Source organism: Oculina patagonica, chromosome 8, assembly GCF_052425735.1.
Source record: "Oculina patagonica isolate OP01 chromosome 8, crgOcupat, whole genome shotgun sequence".
NCBI lineage: Eukaryota > Metazoa > Cnidaria > Anthozoa > Scleractinia > Oculinidae > Oculina > Oculina patagonica.
Window position 1 is genome coordinate 21,296,274 of NC_135765.1, and position 14,828 is coordinate 21,311,101.

Genomic DNA, 14,828 nt, shown 5'->3' on the forward strand with positions numbered 1-14,828 from the left:
TGTTATCCAGAAAGGTTGTACAGAACATAGTGTTAATCTTTAGTCTGGCTGAAAGCATGAGGTCCAAATAGCATTATAACTGCATTCAAGTGACGCCATTCTTTTAGTGTTGGCCAACTTAGTGCAAGGAATTGATTTTCTCATTTACCAGAGAAGTGATTCTCTTATAATAAAAATAACTACAGAAACGAATTTGAAAAAAACTTGAATGAGCAGAAAACCATTTATCATTGCTCAAACCAGTTTGTTAACAAAACCAACAAAAAAGCACTGTTGTGAAGAGGACCACTTTAACTGGTTTTCTTTGCCATTGCCAGCTTGACGTGCTTCAAAAGTATGCAACACTAATTTTCTGTTAAAAGTACATGTATTCTTCATTTGGATTTATCGGTATTTCATACGTACTTTATCACATCATTTCCATGCCTTGCTGGATAACAGCTCGTTGTAAGGGGTTTCTTTTGTGTTTTATTGTGCAGTTTGACGGAGAACCTGGTGAGATGGCTAAAGATGCCTGTGCAGAATTTTGTAATCATCAAAAGTTTGCATTAGAGCAGCTTAAGGTCAGTAAAACAAGTGCTAGGTGGTTATTGATTTTAACAACGTGTAGTCGTAAGAAGGCTTCAGTTATGCTCTGTTCTCTTGCACATCATGTAGAAAATGACAAGGGGAAATAGGATTTACATTTCTGCGCAGTTTGTTGTTTTATTTCCTATGTGCTGTGTAACAGAATGAAGCATATTGGAAACTTATTGAGCCTTGTTTACATAAAGCAAAATTGGAAACAAAATGGGGTGTAAAAGTACAGTCTACATGTTGTGTCGCATCAATCTTTATTTATCTAGAGGCTTTGAGATTTAATGAAATCACCACTTGTACTTATCTTAAATTGTAAATGCTGTTATGATACGAATCTCGCATCTGGAGGCAACACTTACTGCTAGAAGTATTTTTTGCTTAAAGCAGCACTGATAAAGCACCCCAGATTAAAGATGCCTGCACACATGGCAACTGGATTTATAAATGATTGTGTTGTTTCCTTTTATTTCAGCATCGACAAAGAAAAGATCCAAAACTTCAACAATTTATAGCTGTAAGTGTATTTTTCTCTCTGGATAAACAGACGCATGGTTTTGATACTGTACATTTAAATTAGTCTGTGATCTTAGGCGAAGTATGCTTAACAGTGAAATATTAAGGCACCTTTTTTTACTTTTTTCTTTTACAAAGAACTGTGAAAATGATCCTCTTTGTCGGAGATTAAGACTGCAAGACATCATTTCATCCAGTTATCAAAGACTAACGAAGTATCCGCTGCTCCTGGAAGGAATACAGAAAAATACACCCAGTAAGTCACTTAATCCATGTCCTAATACATTGTCTATACCAGTGACGACATGTTTTTTTTGTATTTAGAAGAAACAATAATTTCTTTTTGTGCCCACTATGGACAAAAACAAAGTGTACTTTAAAATGATAAAGTACTTCACCATTAAAAGCGATAAGGATTTTTGCAATGCTTAATTTTACTCTTTGTTGATACAGGCTCTCATCAAGATGGCAAAAATATCGAGAGGGCAATCCAGTGTACAAAGGTAAGAGAAAGTTCGTAATTGTTATCATCTTGTTTGACAATTGGCACCCTTCATCTTCAGTGTCGCTATTCCTAGAATGTAAAAACAGCTCTAAGGTTTTACAATCCTTGCTTTTGTGGTATACGTCGGGTAACGATTTTCCTATCTAAGAATGATAAACGACTACAAGGTGTCAAGTAGAAATAATAATCATGGAAATAATCAGTTAGGCCATATCGTCTTAATATACATTTGTCATCAAGTTTAGTAAGCAAACTGTGCAAGAACCTTTGTTAGGAGAATTAGAACATAAAGTAAATAAACTTTCACCTGAAGACTAATACCCAATTTGATGTGTTGGCCACTTCCTTTTAGTGTTGCTTGTTGGGTCAGTAACGAAAGTGCCTTCTTGTCTTGCAGGATTTACTAGCTTTTGTGAATCAAAGCGTTAAGGATTGTGAAGATCGACAAGTAAGAGCCGTGATACCCTCAGTATATTTGTGTGTCCGGTTGTCCGTAGCAGGATAATCAGGGATTAGTGTTAATTCTCCTTTCTTTTTGTCAAACATTTTTAACTTTTAACATTGTTGAACTTAAAACTGTCAATTAAAATTAGCTATGAAAAGTGCGTTGAAATGAACGGTGATGTCATTAACTTTCTATCCCACATTAACATAAATCATCTTACGAAGAACTGGGCCTTGACTATTGAGCAGGGATCAAAACTCTGAAGTCACTTGATGGAAATAGCATACCTTATCTCTTTGTGTTACTTGATACAATATTTAATAAGAGATAAGCTTGATGTCAGTTGGGCATTCATTTTACACACTCAGTCAAAAACCCAGACAAAAGCAAAGGTGTTGGGCAAGTTGGATGAAGGACAGGCAAAGTAGTGATACACTGTTGGGGCTAGAACCACGCATAAATGTATATAGTATAATATAGCATAGTAGTACACAGTAATTTAATGATAATTATAGAATTTTAATTGTAAATATCATTTTATTTGTTAGGTTAGGGTTAAGTTAATTGGTAAATGTAGAGCTACTCTGTAGAAATGTTACCAATAAACCGTTATTATTATTATTATTATTATTATTATTATTATTATTATTATTATTATTATTATTATTATTATTATTATAGAACCAACTTCAGTGCTCATACTATCAACTGTCTGTCTTAAGAGAGGCATCTGTCTAAGAAGGAAATGGGGTAACATGACACCAGCAATTCTGAGACAGTGAGGGTTAGAATTTTCTTGGGTGGTTTGACTAAAATGTAAGTCTAATACATAATGCAAGTGATGCAGCAATAATTGCCTAATGTTCTTTGCTCGCGCAGAGACTTGCAGATTTTCAAAGAAAAATCGACAGGAGACCTCTCGAAAACACCAACAACAAAATGATGGAAGAGTTCAAGGTAAGTCGACAGCATTTCAGTTTTTAGTTTCTTTGTCAACAGAGGCTATCGTCGTGGATTATTGGTTTCCTTATTACTGTTTCAACGAAAAAAAGTAGTAATTGGTTATTACCTTATTATAGGAAAATAACGATACATGTAATTAACGCGAATTTCAAAAATTCGCGTTAATTTCATGTACCTTAATTTATGTCATTGTTAATTAAAATCACACTATTTTCCAGCATTGTTATTTTAAGACACCTTTATTTCCGTCAAAGTTATGTTTACACGACATCTACGTCTCCGTCAAAGCTGCAGGACTAACATAGGTAACCTGCGATCAGGCGTTATTTGTCTCGCGGCGGTGTAGTCAACGGAAAAATGAACGCCTGATACAATTACTTGTCGAGTCGTCTGTAAAAAGTCCAGAATCTGGACTTTTTTTCTGATTGGTCAGAAAACAAAAGGCAACATTAGAACTCTATCCCGATTGGCTAATTGAGTTCAAGTCTAATTTCCGGTTCAAAAATATCACGGGTAGATGATTGTTATCGTGGCGGGTGTTGAGCGCGGAATGAAGTAGAAAGCGAGTTCTTCAGTCTAGCTTTTAGAAAATCTTTCAAGAGTTTTGTTAACAAAACATTTAAAGATGAACAAAGGGAGTGTATTCGACAAATAGTTTGTGAAAGAAAAGATGTTTTGGCGGTGCTTCCGACGGGATTCGGCAAGAGCGTGATCTATCACCAAAGACGCCAGACGATCGTGCCAGTGACGAAAACTACGACCTTGAAATGTCTGACCTGAGCCTTACACAAAATCAGCCTTTGCAGAAAACAAATTTTTAAAACCATCCGATCAACTCGTTCAAAAAGGGTAATTCAAACACATGTTTGTGAGAGTAAAAATATAATTTGAAGGCGCTAATCACGCTTATCTGAGCCTGATCGCAGGTTATAACAGAGGCAGTGGAAAGCATAAGGACGGGATGTATTTCATCCCTGGACCCATTCATTGAATATTATTCACTATTTGGTCTGTTTAAACATGTTTGATATCTCTGTTGTGTATGGTTTATCAGAATTAAACCTCGAGTTCTGTTGTTGGACGTTGTTGTTTTGTCTTTTAAATAGCGCAGGTTGCTATAAAAATTACTATGCATCAATCTCGCGTTGATTAGCTGCATGCAAGCACTCACCACACGAGAATTCGCGTTAATTAAATGCATTTTAACATAAATTTTCGACCATTCGCGTTAATTTTATTACGCGTACATTTTGTTCGCGTTGTTAAAATGCTTCGTTATATTCCTATAATAAGGTAGTTAGAACTTTGACAAAGTCCGTGTTGTGTGTGTATTTCTAGGGAAACAAACTTTCTCTGATTTCATCTTTCTCAAATTTGTAAATTGTGTACTAAAATTCTGTTTGATAAGCCGCATGCAAGAAATTAAGTAGCGTAATGAAATACCATGGCTGCTCTTTTATAAAACCAACTCTTGCATATTGTTTTACAACATTTCTGTCTTTTGTTTTTCAGAATTTAGACCTGACCACAAAGAAGTTGGTTTATGATGGTTCACTCACGTGGAGAATAAGCAGAACAAAGTCTATTGGTAAGTAAAGTGGATATGAAGAAGTACTGTTTCAAAATTTGAGCTTTATTGTTTAAAGTGTTTGCAATTCCCTATAGAAACATGAAGCACATCTTTAAAGTAGCTAAATCACTCGTAAGCACAATACAGAACATAAGAGCTAGTGGCGTTACTGCTTGAGTGTGACAAACAAGGTAACCAACTTGTTTACCTCGAGGTTTCAGTCAAGTCATGGCCAAGTAGTTTCGGCAGATTATTTTTTGTTAAAATGATCGGTAATGAAGGTTTAAAAGAAATCTTTAACTTAGCGAATAAGTACATCTAAACATATCTTAGTTTAGGACTTGGTAGTAAAGACGTTTAGCATGACTTATATGCCGGTTTTTATTCTCTACAGATCTCCATGTACTGTTGTTAGAAGACTTATTAATCCTACTTCAAAAGCAGGATGATAAGCTTGTTCTGAAGTGTCTTAGTACAACGATCTCGGCAGGATACCAAGACGTCAAGGTAATGCCCTTCTATTGTCAAATACAAGTTTAGTTGTGTGGGTTTGATCAAATTGACTTTGGAATAGTCATTTTTTAGAACAGTTGGGCAAACGGAATTCATAGTATGCTGTATTTTAGCCATTTTCAGCTGCTGTGTCGCTCGTTCAAGAAATGCTACATGTACCACTTGTTATCATTGACATGCCTGCAACGTTTTTTTTTTTTAAAAGTTGTATCGCCTGAAAATGTTCAAAATGTTGCCTGTGTAGCTGTCTGTTACAGTGCTGCGTTTTATAACTTTTTGACATTATGATTTTTGATTGAACTGGTCAATTGAGGTGCACGAACTGTGAGAGGCGGAGTTGTCAAGTTTTATGTTTGCTCCCTGACAACTTTGAGCTCCTCCCTTACTTCTTGAACCCCCCCCCCCCCCCCATTGCATTTTGTTTGGCCATTTGAAACAGAAGCATCAAGAAGTTGTTAAAACATATCAAAAATATGGCAAAAAATCAATCGTGGCGTGCATCACTGTAGGGACATAGTAGGTGCTGACGTTGGAACAAGTTGATTGATACTTTATTATCACTTTATTCAATTTTTAGACCACACACAGCCCAATAATCAAACTGAGTAGCGTTCTCACAAGAAATGTAGCAACAGGTGGGTTTATTGGCATCGTGTATATGTTTTTGAGGTGTTAATAACACACACACATCACACATTTAGTGATATACTTCTTGCCTAAATATAAAGAGATATTTTTCTTAAACTCACAAAGTTTACTTGGAAATGTAAACCAGTTCAACTTGTAAATTCTAGTGGGTAAGTGTCAGATTGTCGCTAAGAAAACTGTAAGTGGCGTTTCAGTCATTCAGTCATGTCTTGTAACACAAAAATATGTGCCGCTGTGGTTTCCTTTATAATTTGCAAACCACAACCCTTAATTATGCGAGGACTGTTTTCATTTTGTAATTGTTCTTTTCTTTTCACCCATTAGACAAGAGAGCTTTCTTTCTTGTGAGCACGTCATCTTCAGTAGGACCGCAAATTTATGAATTAGTGACAGCAACAGTCACAGATCGAAAAAAGTAAGTAGCCCATTGACACTTAAGCTTAGAGTGACTTTGTTATGTGACTGTCAAACCTAAGCCAAGCAGGTCCTGGTTGATCAAAGGATGGGTAACGTTTTCCACAGGATAGTGAGTTATCCAATGCCAGGTGGATAACATTATCCATCACCTGAACAACCAGGCCCTGAACACGTGCAATTGGCGCAAATGTGAAAAATAAAATGTTACATTACATTGTATTGGCCGAAAAGAAATGCTTATCGGACTGCCAAAAGAGGGCTATTAACATAACGATGTTGCACCACTATACAATATACATACATACATACATACTTCATTGGCTCGTCCCCACGGGGCTTTTCAGAGTCAATGCACATTTCAAAATAGAAAATAATAAAAATAATAAAAAACAACGCAGAAAGCTTAAACACACAGGACAATGATAATGTAAAAAAACGCAAAGGTTGAATAAAAATTGAATAAAACAGTCATTAAAAAGCTTTCGCCTGAGTAGCCGCTTGAAATCCGTCATGGATGGACTACGTTTGAGTGCAGGCTGCAACTCATTCCACAGAGAGGTCGGTCAATGTTCAAAAGGTATGTTCAAAAGGTGAAACACTAAGGCAAAGACATAATATGCCTGAAATCATTGCCAACTACTCTTTACACACCTTAAAATTGTTGCTTTGTGGAAGGGATTTAGATTTTTTGTGTTGGAATGGTTCAATTGTTCTCAGATTTTGGTAGCCTTGTTGATACGAAATACTCCATGAGTTCTGATCAACTTTCTTTGTTTCTTAGCTGGTATAAGTACATAACAGATACTGCAGAGGCCTACAAAGGGAAAGGTGAGTAAATATAAATTCAAATCATTTATTTAAGTGTTGTTTTATTATAATTTGTGATTTTCTTATCGTGGTACATGTGACAATTTTTTTTGTTTGGATTTTATCAACTAGTAACCGTAATGTTCCTAGGCTAGTCCTTGATCGAAATTAGCTCTGCTGGGGTAACGTGCTTTAGTGGCATTAATTTTTTTCACTTGAGATTTGTATAGTTTGAAATCTTGTTAAAGAACCTGCTTAGTTAGTGGTTTTGTCGGTAAGAACCATGTATATTTAATTTTGATTTTGAGCTGAGAAAGTTTAAAAGGTCACTTGGAAACTGCAGCTAGACGAGCTTTCAGGTCTTGCATGCTTTGCTAGGGAATATCTGGGTGCTGTGGAGACTATTGCTGGTTAGCTATTGTACTGTGGTTACGTTTTTGTTTATTGTCTTATGAATCCATCGTTTCACGTCATTTGGTGATTACACCATCCGCAACACCGAGAAAATGCCAAAAATCACATTTGTGGTATTGCAAGTGAGCTGATCAGATGCACAATTTGACTGTTGTTTACAGAACGTGGTCGCCGTTTTGCGGTATCAGTAGGTGGCCCTCGCTCAGCCACGGATGTAGGTGACTTAACTGAATTACCCAACAGAAGAGTCAACAGTTCGTCTACAGAAGAGGAACCAGTTAAAGAAGAAAAGAAGAGTGAAAAGGATATGAAGGCAGATGAGGAGGACAGAGAAAAAGAAACTGATGCGGATGACGATGAGTCTGACGCAGCTGATGATGATGAAGAGGAACGTGCTCAGGACCAGGAAAATGATGATGACGAAGAGGATGAAGAAACAGAGAGCGAGGCACCAGCGGCACAGGAGGAAATGCCAGTGCCTAAGATTGTCGAGCCTTCTGTTGAGCAGGAGTCACAAGTTGAATCTGAGTCTGAACCTGAATCAGAACCAGAAACAGAGACTGAAGTGACAGAGAAGGAGGAGGAGGAGGTCAAAGAAGAGGTGGAGGTGCAGAATGAATCACCAGTTAAACTGCAGATTGCAACTGAATCCAGTCCCCCCAGTGACTCAGAAACTGAAGTAAGTATAGCAATATCGGACATCTTTACAACCAAGTTATCATTTACCTTATTTTAACAGAGGTACAGAGACCGATCAAGACTTGAAGACCTTATTCCAGTGTAGTTGATTGTTGCCAGGTCTTATTTGAAACGTTTTATTTGTAACAATAAGTGAAGCTTTGTTTGCATGTGGATGACAGACAAGTAAAGATGGTTAGGTGTAGAAGTATAGTGTGTTATGTAAATGAAGGTAAGTGTTAGATATATGACAACTCGGAGACCAAGTGAACATAACAACTTTCTAGAAGATGCAAGAAGCTGCATGTGAAAATTATCCTTGGGTAGAAGAGTTAAATATTTCTGTGAATGAGTAAGTTTTTTTCCCCACAGAGTTATAACTAGCCTGTTGTTCTCACAAACAATAAAGCTGGTAAGACTGTGACAAAGCCATTGGCGCAGTTGGATATAAACCCCTGGATGCCAATACTCGATGCTATGTTACCTCTTGCAAACAAGTCTTCTTCTATGTTGTCGTACTCTTGTAATTGGCAAACAATAATTGAGAAATGAAAACAAGCTTCAAAGGACTGGAAAACAGTGGGAACCTGATCGTGATGCGTGGGACATTTGAGAAATAATTTTCTTTCTGTTGTAGGTTCTGTCAGCTGAAGACAGTGAAGCCCCAGGCTCCTCACCTCTCAACAGGGCAGCCTTGGCCGATCTTACAAATGAGGAGAGTGTAGATGAGAGATCTCCTTCTTCAGAGCGGAACAGGAATAGCATGACTTCTGAATCATCCTCTAGTTCATCTAATGACACACTGAAGATAAGAGGAAGCTATGCACACATGTCCGCTGATGAACAAGATGACTCTATGAGTGGACATTCATCTCGCTCATCAGTCATGTTGCTTGGTATGTTTACAGTTAGTCTTGCAGAACAATAGAAAATAAAATAAAAAAACTCCAGCAAAATTATTTCTGGGTTATCTTTGTTTATTCGTTTTATTTTACCATGCACGATATCTTGGATTTAGTTTCTTGTTTCTTGTGTATTCATATTTTATTACACGGCAATTTGGCAAGTATCATCCAAGCTCCTCTGAAACCAATGAAATGTTCTAAGTATGTTTTTAGGAGGGTTTGCTTGTGTTGAAGTTTTTCCCTTTCTTTTTTGGCAGAGTTGCTGAGATCAAAAGATAACGACCTTCGCAAGATTCTTGATGAAAAATCGAAACTGGTTGCTGAATTAAGGGTAAGTATCCAGCTATATGCATTTTATAAGGCTGATTGTTTAAAAAAAAATTAGAGCACTGATGCATCACAACACATACTTTTGTATTGTTGAGGTTGTTAATTTACTTTCCTTTTTTTGTAGGGAGCGAACATGACAGTAGGAGCTTCCACTAGTGAGGTAAATTTGTGCAGTGATTATGAACTTATGGTCTGAGCAGGAGGGTCATACGGAAACCACTGTCTTGTGGTCATGCTGAGGCAGCGATTGCAAGCTTATTTACCGCCATCTCGACTAACTTGGTGATATGGTTAATTATAATTATGCATAAAGACATGTTGAATTGTGCAAGTTAAATGTGTTTGGTCAATATGTTTTTAGTAGTAATGCACAATACTTGATGGTAGATGCTTAACCACTATTGATCACTTGTTTATCTTCCGGTATTTTGTACTGACGATGTGTCTTCTTTACTTTCAGAGTCATGTCAACGGTGATTCAGTGGAGGCTAGGTATGGCTTGTATTTACCTACTACACATGTATAGCAAAGACACCATCGTCCTTTTCACTGGAATTATTTCATGGTCCCATTTCACTTCTTTCACTCCACGTTGTAGATTATTCTAAGTTTAAAAATTGTTTATTTTCTTTGTAGGGATTTAATATTAGCTGCAATTCTTCAAGGTAAGTATCCCAACAAACAGTATGTTGTTTCTAGTTACTAGTAAGTACATTAAGTTTCGATAGATCTGTCTGTGCGTCTTTATCTGACCTGTGGTAAAGCTGTTCTATGTCACTGTAACATTGATTTAGGACATCACTTACTTTTCGCAATATCATGAACTTAGTTCTTGCATAAGATGTTTGTCTGCGGTGCAACGTTTAAAACCAAACAACGAAATCATATGTTAAAACAGTTTTACTCAAACATTTACACTGGGACAACTCATTAAAGTTAATTCATCAAGGCAAACATCTGACTGAATCATCCGTGACCCTGTTCATTACATGTGCATTTGTCTTGTTGTTTTAGCGAATCGTTTAACCGTCGCTGTGAGTGATGTGTTAAACCCAAATATAGACGATATGTCTCGTGGAGTGGGGCCTCTGGGATATGGTAGTAGCCAAGGCGACTTCTCACCCCAGGTTAGTCAAAATATGTGCACGTCTATTGCGTTTCGCAATAATGTGGGTTTCAGGCAAAAGAAACGAATGCTAGAGAGGTTTTCGCTGTTAATTAAACGATTATTGGAGAATTTTACGACGGATTCCGACTAATCTTAATAGTAAAGTACTAAAGTAGCTGAAAAGAAAAAAAGGAGAATAGGATATTTAACAATTATTCTGCGAAATCGCGCGGATTTTCGCCTGTTATTTAGCCGGCGGGGCCGTAGGCCGGGTTGGTTAAATTCAGACGTTTTTCCGCAAGATTGGGGTGGTTTTTTTTTTTTTTTTTCAACAACTTCTCAAAAAAAAAATTTTTAAAAAAAAAAAAATATTTTTATTTTTCTCTTTTTTTCTTTTTTTCCTATCTATCTTCCCCTCTTTTTTTTCTCTTTTTTTTTTTTTTTTGTTATCATTATTTTTTTTTTTTTTTTTTTTTTCGGGGCGCCCCCCCCTGTAATAAAAAATCCGCATAACCTGCGCTGGTGCTCCTGGTTCGATGCTCTACAAACTGATCTTGAAGCTTCTAACAGCACTGGTGATTATAACAGATTGTTTTTCTCTTCTTACAGCAACAACTCGTTTCATCGACTTCTGTTCTGAATGAACAGCTCACGACGTTACTCGTAAGTAGCTGCTGTGATAACTAAGTAGCTGCTGAGTTTGTTTGTTTGCCGTCAGTTTTGTGCTAAATATATAGTAGGAAATGTTCACTCAATGTTACGCGAACTTTCTCTTTCAGGGCGTAATCACAGATCGAGATATGGCGAGAGAGAGGTAAATTTTACTCTTTGTTTTGTCATCAGTCATCAACTTTAAAGTACCGTATTTTCTCGATTAAACGCCGGGCGCCGAATAAACGCCGGCTCTCCAAGGTAGAGTAATAAGTAAGCCTTTAAGGCATTAATTTGAGGTGTAATATGCTTAAGGTATGATGGCCAGATACATTCATGTCACAAATAATGAATAAAAACCCTTTTTTAATAAACATTTTGCTCAAATAAACTGCACCATTTAAATAAACGCCGGATCCACGGAGCCATGTTTGAAATAAACGCCGGGGGCGTTTAATTGAGAAAATGCGGTATCTCAGTACGGGAAACTCCGAAAGACATCACCTATTGTTACTAATGTGCAAACCAGAGTCCATTGGTGGTGAAACAGAAAGTTTCCTCTCCGAAAATGCACTATAACAGGAATTTGAAGCAGAGAATTACAAATGTGATTTAATTCCAGTCAAGAACGTGAATTTACGTTAGTAATATTTTGTCTCCTTAATTGTTTTAGCATTCTTTGTTTCCTTGTGTCCCCACCCCCCAATACGAATATAGGGGGGAACCAGCGGGCACGCAAAATGAACAGTCTGCAAAGATGTGTCGCGGGCACGGAAACCAACACGAAATCAATGAAACAGACCACATACACTGGGACAACTCATAGTAACACAGCAAACATCTGACTGACACCGTGACCCTGCATACAGGCATACATCTCCCCGAAATTATCGCTATATTACCAGGGGCGGAACCAGGCGTGGCTTACAGTGTTATGAAACTTTTCTGATTATTGTACTTTTCTGTTGTTTGTTAGGTTACGGTGTGATCTTCAATACGCCAACTCTCAAATTCAGCGCTTAAAACAGGGACGATCATCATCTCGCCGCACCAGAGAATTTCCTGGTTCCCAGTTCTCTGTCAATGACGATCACTTCTCGGCGGGATTCCACTCGGATTCCCCTCGACCCAGCTCCCCGACGTCCACCGTCGATTTCGACTCGGGTAAGCACATAGCACGTCCATATTGAACAAAGGTGTGACTCTTTCACGTGTTTGTAAAACTGCTCAACACTCTGAAGTCCCAAGAGTTCACTGAATATCATATGTTTTCAGTGTATGGGATCAAATTTTTAACCTCCCATAAGCTCAAAATTAAAGTCAAGAATTTTATTTTTTAACTTTTTTTCCAAACCTTTTTTTTTTTCAAAACGAGTTAAAGGTCTTCCCATGAGATTCGAGTTTGCCCTAGACAAAATTCTTATTGTGATTACTTGGTTCAGTAGTCTATACAGATGATATAGTTTTGTTTTGCCGGGAGACTCAGTATATGACTAACCATTATAGTGACTTGTTTGTGCTGTTTGTTTTTCTTAACAGATTATGCTCGTTTATCGGAAACAAGTGATTATTTAGCTTCCGAGGACAACATGGTATGATTCATTTTGTCATCCCTGACAACCTGTAGACTCTATGTTAGTTACCATTCATTTGTTGATTGTTGTTTACTCTTGGATATGCCAGCGGGGTTGCACCCTCTACTGAATTCAGATGTCCAGTCTGTCAGAGAATTTGCTCGTTCCGAATCGGACTGCATAGTCAACAGCGAACTCGTGCAAACTAATTTAATTTTTAATTTAATTTTGATGTCCAAGTAGACATCTTACTTGTTACGAGGGATTGCCAACAACAACTATTGGATATAAATCTTACTTCAAAGATTTGTTTATGCTATCTTCTGAGGAATGTTGGTCATAGTTCGACCCCATTAATTGTTGTTTGTGAGAGACTGGTTCGTGAATCAGCGGTCTGTAGATTTCCTGGTGCGTTGAACCAAAAAGAACTGTGACCTTCGCGTGTACCACTACATTTACTGATGTGCTTATTTTCGCTTTCGTTTTCAACAGGAGTCAGTTGGTCGTCCGTCATCATATTCAGGGTATCGAACCAGAAGTTCATTGGTAAGTTTGCCATGTTCTGAAGATCATTATTGACAGTTATGTGTTCCTTGTAAATGTTCGGGTTAATAGGGTGGGACTACTCACTGTATTGTATCTTGATTGTCAACCGAATGTCCTGTCGTTGTTGTTCTTTAACGTGATTATCTCGTATCTTTGTGTTTGTTTGGTGGTGCAGCCTGTGTTTATATTGTATAATTTCGTGTTTGGTTTTGTTCTGTGCCATAGTTTATTGTAGTATTGAGCTTGTGTTTGTTTTCGTTTCGTTGTTTTAACTGTTAGCGCATGGAAATGAAGATTTCCATACAAACTAAAAAGTGTCTTAAACCGTTTCAGATGTTCGTTTAAAGATAAGGTTAAGAGTTTGCTTAAATCTTGTGTTTTCTACATTAAATATTGGAAATGCATTTAAACATGTAAGTTGCCTTTTGATTAAAAGAGTTGATTGTAATTCATCCTGAGTCGAGTTTTAAGTGACGTCACGCTTGCCTGTGCTTGCTTCATGTGTCTCGTGAAATAACTAAGGGTGAAATAGGTCTTGTGCATTATGACGTCAGTTGCCCGCACTTCACTTTAAGCCTCGTTTGCACGCAATTCTTTTCAATGTTTTGGCACCTTCAGTCTTGTTTCGTGTGGGAATTCTTTTAATTCTTGTTTTTTTTTTAGAATTCGCTGGGGTGGGGGGGGGGGGGGAATTAAGTATTATTTATATTTTTTATGTGATTTTGTGCGGGTAGTAGGCAATTCCGCCGATACACCCAATCCCCGTAGGTAACACCCTGTTAAAGGAAATTTGGAAGTGAGCAAAAATAGTAATCTCCACCCCGTTGGGAATTGAACCCACGACCTCCTGATTAGATCTACCGACGCACTACCGACTAAGCTAAGAGGCTATGATTTTCAGGTTCCAGTATGACTTTGATCCAGTCAACATTCGAAGTTTGGGTCAAGTGTTTTTTTTGAATTTGAATTTGTTTCATTATTATGGGGCGCAATTCTTCAGCTGTTTAGCTGAAGCAGCACAAGTTACCTCGGCAATGTGACGTCACTGCTTGACTAGGATGAACTCTTGAGCACTCAAATAAACTCAATATGACACAAGTAACTTAAAAGTGTGTGAAGTTATTTATAGCTTTAAACACACACATTATCTAACGCACAAATGTGTGAGTTGGTTATTAGATGTTGTAGTAACTCCCTCCATCCTCCCCGCCACATTCTAACCAGTAACTGAAGCTTATTTAATTTTACTTAAGATGCTAACAAATCCAGAACTCGCAATTGGCACCGAATGCTACGACGTATAGCACGTGGTAAGTCATTCGGTTTTCTTGTGCACCCCACAACTCCCTACTGTAGATTAGTAAAAGTAAAACCATCGTTTGTGCCATCTGCCTGTTTGGTAAGAGAGACCAAAGCCGCGACTACACAACTGAACTTTCGCAGGCGACGCGATCTTTTGGAAACTGAGAAAATGTCGTGTCGCCTTCGACCGGTGAGAATCGTGCTTGTATCCACAGTTGGAAGCTGTAATTATTTCCATTTTACCTGGCAAAATAAAATGGTTGGTTGTCGTTGACAGAGGTTGCCCCTCGTACTAGCCAAAAATCTTTGTGTTGGCACGGCTTAGTGGTCTGAAGTTTTCCATGTAGTTCAGCCGTTTGT

At 37.7% G+C, this 14,828-nt stretch overlaps 1 protein-coding gene across 6 annotated transcripts in view; it reads left to right on the plus strand.

Moving 5' to 3' along the window:
- LOC144662701 (rho guanine nucleotide exchange factor 11-like) overlaps positions 1–14,828 on the plus strand; it is an 80,232-nt gene that overhangs the window by 62,874 nt on the left and 2,530 nt on the right. For 5 of the 6 annotated variants that reach the window (XM_078523562.1, XM_078523565.1, XM_078523564.1 and 2 more), the window contains 23 exons: positions 480–563; positions 1,052–1,093; positions 1,231–1,348; positions 1,546–1,595; positions 1,995–2,045; positions 2,922–2,999; positions 4,518–4,593; positions 4,970–5,082; positions 5,666–5,723; positions 6,061–6,151; positions 6,935–6,981; positions 7,536–8,053; positions 8,690–8,948; positions 9,215–9,288; positions 9,412–9,447; positions 9,748–9,779; positions 9,924–9,952; positions 10,302–10,414; positions 11,005–11,058; positions 11,175–11,209; positions 12,023–12,210; positions 12,586–12,638; positions 13,113–13,166. In XM_078523562.1, the coding sequence (XP_078379688.1) occupies positions 480–563; positions 1,052–1,093; positions 1,231–1,348; positions 1,546–1,595; positions 1,995–2,045; positions 2,922–2,999; positions 4,518–4,593; positions 4,970–5,082; positions 5,666–5,723; positions 6,061–6,151; positions 6,935–6,981; positions 7,536–8,053; positions 8,690–8,948; positions 9,215–9,288; positions 9,412–9,447; positions 9,748–9,779; positions 9,924–9,952; positions 10,302–10,414; positions 11,005–11,058; positions 11,175–11,209; positions 12,023–12,210; positions 12,586–12,638; positions 13,113–13,166 (2,253 nt within the window). Of the gene's footprint in view, positions 1–479; positions 564–1,051; positions 1,094–1,230; positions 1,349–1,545; positions 1,596–1,994; positions 2,046–2,921; positions 3,000–4,517; positions 4,594–4,969; positions 5,083–5,665; positions 5,724–6,060; positions 6,152–6,934; positions 6,982–7,535; positions 8,054–8,689; positions 8,949–9,214; positions 9,289–9,411; positions 9,448–9,747; positions 9,780–9,923; positions 9,953–10,301; positions 10,415–11,004; positions 11,059–11,174; positions 11,210–12,022; positions 12,211–12,585; positions 12,639–13,112; positions 13,167–14,419; positions 14,477–14,828 lie in introns of all 6 variants that reach the window. The other variant, XM_078523567.1, reaches the window with a different exon arrangement.